At 39.2% G+C, this 6,782-nt stretch overlaps 1 protein-coding gene across 1 annotated transcript; it reads right to left on the reverse strand.

Moving 5' to 3' along the window:
* Positions 1-404: 404 nt before the first annotated feature.
* LOC124309049 (uncharacterized) lies at positions 405-1,524 on the reverse strand. The gene is made up of 2 exons (XM_046772283.1): positions 508-1,524; positions 405-419 (listed from the first exon to the last, which is right to left on the reverse strand). The coding sequence occupies exons 1-2, from the start codon at positions 1,522-1,524 to the stop codon at positions 405-407; spliced, it is 1,032 nt and encodes a 343-aa protein (XP_046628239.1).
* Positions 1,525-6,782: the final 5,258 nt, after the last annotated feature.

Consider the following 6,782-nt stretch of genomic DNA (forward strand, 5'->3'; position numbering starts at 1 on the left):
ACCGGAAGTGACTCGAATCTTGGGGGACTCAACACTCATATTTTCCTCATACATTCTCAAAAATTCAACGAGTGCTTTTCTCATATTAATTGAATCACAATCGACAGCATCGATACTAATTTCCAAGTTACACGAGCCGATAAATTTGTCTACTTTTGCAAATTTTACCACGGTTCCGTCCAACGTGACTGAGACACCGTCTGCTAACAATTCTTTACCCAGAATTATATCCTCGGACAAAGTTTCGTCCGCTACCACATACAAATCAATCTCAACATTTATGCCATTTAAATCGGCCAAAACAGAGATTTGCTCACAGCAATCTACATATCCATTTCCAAGGCCTCTTAACCGCGTTGAGACGCACCGTCTCCTACCGGGCAGCCTTTCCACCAAACTCTCTCTTACCAACGAGCAGTCTGAACCAGAATCGAAAATAAATGTCAACACCCTACCGTCAGCCAGCTTCAAAGTACTTTTGGTAGAGGTCAAATTGCAAAGCCTCACGATTTTCTCTTCCTTCTTTGGACAGTTCGTGGAGATGTGACCCTCTTCCTTGCAGTTGTAACAGGTCAACGCCTTCTTGAAATACGCGCCCTTGCCGTCCCGTGACTTGCTGCTGTGTGACTTCGAGGATGATCTGCAATCGGCCTGACGATGTCCCTTCCTTCCGCAACTGTAGCACTCGATATCCGAACGGTGCGACTTCCCATCTCGCGGCGTCGGAGTCCTAGTGTGTGGACCAGGGGCTCCGAAGGATGCACGCGGTCGATGGTGATCGGTCGTTCTTCCATCGAGGTACGACATTGCCTCTTGTAGGTTGCGAGGTGATTCGCGTACGAAAATATTTTGCACAAATCGGTTCCGGAACGAGTACGACAATCCAGTCAGTTGGGTAGCGGTCTCGTCCACCGATTTCCGTTCCTTGAGCCACGCTTTGATCTTCCTCCCCCTCTTCATGAAATTCTCGAGCGTGAACTCGGCGTCGTCGGTCCAAATCGAATGGAGTTCTGAAGCGGCGTTTTTGTTCTTTGCATACGCGCTCATAAATTCAGCACGAATTTCAGTCCAGCGTTTTCCAGAAGGGTCCATACCGGTGAACCACTGAGCTGCTTCGTCCTTGAACGCTTTAGCCAGATGCTGGACGACTTCCCAATCGTCCGGTTTGTAACGTCGAATCCATTCATCAACCATCTTCGCCCAGCCAGTGGCGTCCGTCGTTTTTGGATCGAATTTAACGAGGTCCATCGGTGCCCGTTCTCGTCGAGTAAGCAAAGCAATCAGTCGTAGATTCTCTTCCTCCAGCCTTGACCTACGTTCTCTCCGTTTATTTTTTGTGCGCGCAGAATCATCAGATTCAAGTTCCGATTCGGATGTATACGGAGATCGTTTTCTTTTTCGTTTTCGAGATCGTACACTGTCTGTCTCAATAACATTTTTTTCACTGTCCCTTGCTACCACACCGGCATTGTTTTCATCAGATTCAACCACATCACTGGCACTGTTTTCGCCGTCTTTTGTCATAGTCGTATTTCAGAGTTTTCACAATTTTCACGTGAACTTTATCGTCGAATCTCTGAGTTGAAAGTTCTTTATCCCACTTCTGATGTCAGAAACACACAAATAACGTGTGTTAACAAGACGCAATAAATATCTCACTGACGGCCGCAGTGACACAGCGTACAGAATTTATTAAATGATTCGATACAAAGATTAAAAGATGCAGGATAATCGTTATAAGGAGATCTCTCGAAGGTGGTGCTAGCGGAGTGTATCGCGCAGAGCCTTTTTCAAAGTATGATCTTTTCGACTCGATGACTCGAGCGAGAGTGCCCCGAATCCATTCCCCAAAAGCCTGAGACCTCTTCGGCCTTCTTTATTCTTTATGACCTAGGCCTCTACGCGATACCACCCACTCGTGGTACCTGCACCACGCACCCGCAATAGGCTAAGTATTTCTTAAACATCCTGACGACATCTGGTCACTCGATGTTCGACTTATGACCCTCCATAAACGTCATAAAAAGGTCGAGTGCGTCGTCCGGACTTCGTCCTCGACTGCGATGCGACATATATATATATAAATACTAACCAGAGATAATCATGTATGTACCTCATAGAAAACCTCTGAAGAAGAATGAGAAATACTCTGTATTTTGGAAATACAAAGTGTTCGAGCACAGTCGTCTGCCGACACAAAGATTTTTTTTTCTCGCGCACAGTCACTATCCGTAGACTGAGCGACTAATCGAATACAATGTAATGCACGGACGGAAAATAAACATGACCATTCAAGTTTGCGACAAGGAGAAGCGGAGTTGGGCGGCGGAGGAGGGGGGGGGGGGGGGACGACCGATGGCGTAACTTCATAAAACGAGACCACAACGATTCGTACCCGTTTTGTTTCAATCGTATTTTTCGAACATGTTTCCAAATATTTACAAATGGTGAATGGTGATATTTATGAAATCATTTTCACAATACTTCGTGCTGTATAAAATTAATATTGCGCGATGTGTTTTAATGTATATGGGACATTCTTTTACAACCAAACACCTTTGTGACCGACACATTTTTGATTCAGCTGAAATTTTTTTTGACGAGTTCTATACCGAGAAAATAGGGACACGTATTCGAGGATTTTTTATTTCACATATTTCGTAAAATAGAGGGGATCGAAAATTTGATAATTTGGTGTTTGTTGGCTTGGAAGACTCACTTTCAAAAATTCATAACGCCGGTTCTATTTGAGCTGGAAAGTTCGTTTTTTTCATCTCAAAGCTAATGAAATGAATTTTAATACAACAATTCTTTCATTAACGATTACTCCGAAGTTTATACTGTTATAAACAATTCATATGTTTCGATCGATTTTTAAAAATTGCCTCAACCTCGTAGCGAGTTCTTAGCACAACCATCGTATTCTACGTCAAATTTTTTATCCATAACGTATTTTGAATTGATGGAGAATACGATGGTCGTGCTGAGAACTCGCTACGAGGTGAAGGCAATTGCTAAAAATCGATTTAAACATATTAATTATTTATAACAATATAAATTTCGGTTAATCGTAAATGAAACAATTGTTGCATTAAAATTCATTTCATTAGCTTTGGGTTGAAAAAACGAACTTTTCAGTTCAAACAGAGCCGGCGTTATGAATTTTTGAAAATGAGTTCTCCGTGCCAGAAAACACCAAATTATCGAATTTTCGATCCCCTCTATGTTACGAAATATGTAAAATAAAAAAATCCTTGAATTCGTATCCCTATTTTTTCGATATAGAACCCGTGAAAAAATTTTAAGCTACATCAAAATTGTGTCGGTCGATTTTTATCTAAATCTCTCCGATTCGTCAAAGAATGTCCCATATTCAAGGGTGTTTCACGGAACAATAAACTGAATTTGCTATATTCACCGTAAAACCATCAAAATAATCAGTTCGGTCGTGATGCAATCGCTACACACATGACGTCATTATTTGCATGCAAAATTCGGGTCAATCCTGTTGGTATGGTTACTGACTTAGATTCAGGCCTCTTACCGACCGCGTTTTGTCTAATATTGTGTTGCGCTACTCCCCGGTGGAGAGTACCACCTTCGAATGGTTTGGAACCGAGGAAACTTACGCAGAGGGCGCTTCGATCGATTACAACTTTTAGATCCAGGTCAGCGGCACCTTAAGATTAAAATCTTGGTAAATTAATTTTTTATTTGCCACAATAATATTTTTCATTTCATAATTTTTTTGTTAAATTTTTTATAAAGTCTTATATGCTAATAAATAATATTATTCAATTAAAAATATAGAGTAATCATTTATGTTACAGAGGTAAACGATACGAGGCAAGATGATGAGGCGTGCAATGGAACTCGCGCGCCGATGTGACGTGCCGCGCTAGATAAATTAATTCTTTTCCTCCAGTAATAATAATTTCTCCATCAATTCAAAATACGTTATGGATAAAAAATTTGACGTAGAATACGATGGTTGTGCTAAGAACTTGCTACGAGGTTGGGGCAATTGTTAAAGATCGATTAAAACATATTAATTGTTTATAACAGTATAAATTTCGGAATAATCGTTAATGAAGGAATTGTTGTGATGAAATTCATTTTATTAGCTTTGAGATGAAAAAAACGAACTTTCCAGCTCAAATAGAACCGGCGTTATGAATTTTTGAAAGTGAGTCTTCCAAGCCAAAAAACACCAAATTACCAAATTTTCGATCCCCTCTATTTTACGGAATATGTGAAATAAAAAATCCTCAAATACGTATCCCTATTTTTTCGGTATAGAACCCGTCAAAAAAAATTTCAGCTGAATCAAAAATGTGTCGGTCACAAAGGTGTTCGGTTGTAAAAGAATGTCCCATATACATTAAAACATATCGCGCAATATTAGTTTTACACAGCACAAAGTATTTTCAAAATGATTTCATAAATATCACCATTCACCATTTGTAGATATTTGGAAATATGTTCGAAAAATACGATTGAAACAAAACGGGTACGAATCGTTGTGGTCTCGTTTTATGAAGTTACGCCATCGGTCGCCTCCCCCCCCCCCCCCCCCCCCCCCGCCCCAACTCCGCTTCTCCTTGTCGCAAACTTGAATGGTTATGTTTATTTTCCGTCCGTGCATTACATTGTATTCGATTATTTGCTCAGTCTATGGATAGTGACTGTGCGCGAGAAAAAAAAATCTTCGTGTCGTCAGACGACTGTGCTCGAACATTTTGTAGTTCGAAAATAAAGAGTATTTCTCATTCTTCTTCAGAGGTTTTCTATGAGGTACATACATGATTATCTCTGGTGAGTATTTATACGTACATATATATACATTATACAGTTGTATGAAACGTGCACCCAGACTTACGTTTTTTTTGACCTATGCCGTCAATGCCGGAACGACCCATAGCGTAACTTCGGGGTATTACTGTATCGGAATCATGCTGAAATTGTACATCGCTTGTTACACACAACTCTACTGACAATAATGAAATAATTTTACGTTCAAAGCTATTTTACTAGTGAAAAGGGTTTCAAAAAATGATTGTATATAATATTGTAACACTTTATTCATGTTACTATGGATATATGAAACAATTGTTGACATCGACGTTGAGGATTATTTTTGTACCCTCTGAAATATTAAATGCAAGGAAATAGTATCTGAGATTCGAGGTAACTATGAAGCTGCGGGTTGTGCGAAACAGTTCCTTCACCCGGTTGATGGGAGTTTCTGACATCCTTTGCGGAATAATGTAATTTGAACATAGTTCACCACTCCATGAAGATATCCTCGCGGCATGTGACATTGCGTCCGTCCAACGGTTACGACGGATTATCGTGTAAAATATAAGCGTGTTCATTTGGTTGTTTGGCTTTTTTAATGCAGAATCCATAACATGATTAGTACTTGTCGATAAAAATATACTTTGGCAGAGAATTCGTGCCCTCCCCTCCTTATCTTATAAGGACACATACAAATACATGGGTCCTCTTCTGTTCTCTTACAGCCATGTGTCGGCGCCATCTCACTATACCCAAAAATGTTAAAAGTGAATGGTCGAATCTGATGAAATGGAATAGTGTGATTGAAAATTTTGATCATCTTGAATAATTAGAAAAGTTGAGATGATTCTTTTGAAATTAAGATATTCATTTTTTACGAATCACTCTAAATTTCACCGTGTTTAATATTTTACTACCGATAGCAGATATCTAATGTATGGCAATTCGGAATGAATATGAATGGGAAATTCCTCGTCAAACCCGACGGATTATTTGTAATCGGACAGATTTTTTACAGAATGCATAAAATGGTAGAAGCCTCGCCAAAAAAATGGTAACATTAGACAATTCGTTCGTTAATAACAATTACAATGTTCGATGTTTCCAGATAAACCAAAGTTTTCTACGAAAGCTTATTCTCTCTGCTCGCGAATGTGCTGTGAATATTTTTTCTACGTCAAGTAGAACCGGAGATAAGATATTGATTCTTCAAGTTTACTGCGCGCTCATTTTGCAACAAAATTGAATGACTCGGCGCTTCCGGAAAAAAAATCGTAGAAATAGGTTTTGACTTTTTATGCTCACATATCACTTCGAAAGAGCTTTCATTGTTTTGGAAAATATGCGGTCACTTTTTGTCAGAATGATATTCCTGACTCAAGAACCTAAATTTCGTCCCAACTGACTTTTTATGGTTTATATGATGAAATAATAACAGTCGTAATATTTAATTTCCTTAAGATTTGAAATTTCTCGCATATTTGCATCGTACTTAGGGTATATGTCAATACGGGTAAATTTCTCCAATTATCGGAAAAGAAAATTACCGTACGATTATAATAATTGAACTCTCCGAGCATTCGCATCTAGGCTCCGATAAAATTGTGGTATTCGCAACGAAGCATTCAGCAATTCTCATGTTCTGCACACTCCTAACGAAAAATCAAAATGATTATATATGAAGAGAACAGAGAAAAGAAAATTTGAAACATGTATATAATTTGGTTACTCAATATTTTGAAAAATGTATAACAGAACGACGATCGAAACAAATGTCAACAAAACGACGATCTTTCGAACGCCACTCTTTCAAAGCAAACGTAAACAAGACGATTTGTTTTCTACATTTTTTTTCTATACCATGAAAATGCTGGAAGTCCCTCCCCACTCCTCAACGGTATACATTTTCGTAGAAATACAATGAGCATCATGGGTACAGTGAGATCACTCTGGGGCGAGTGTTTCCATACTTATGAACGGTAGTG

The sequence above is a fragment of the Neodiprion virginianus genome, chromosome 7 (assembly GCF_021901495.1).
Source record: "Neodiprion virginianus isolate iyNeoVirg1 chromosome 7, iyNeoVirg1.1, whole genome shotgun sequence".
Lineage (NCBI taxonomy): Eukaryota > Metazoa > Arthropoda > Insecta > Hymenoptera > Diprionidae > Neodiprion > Neodiprion virginianus.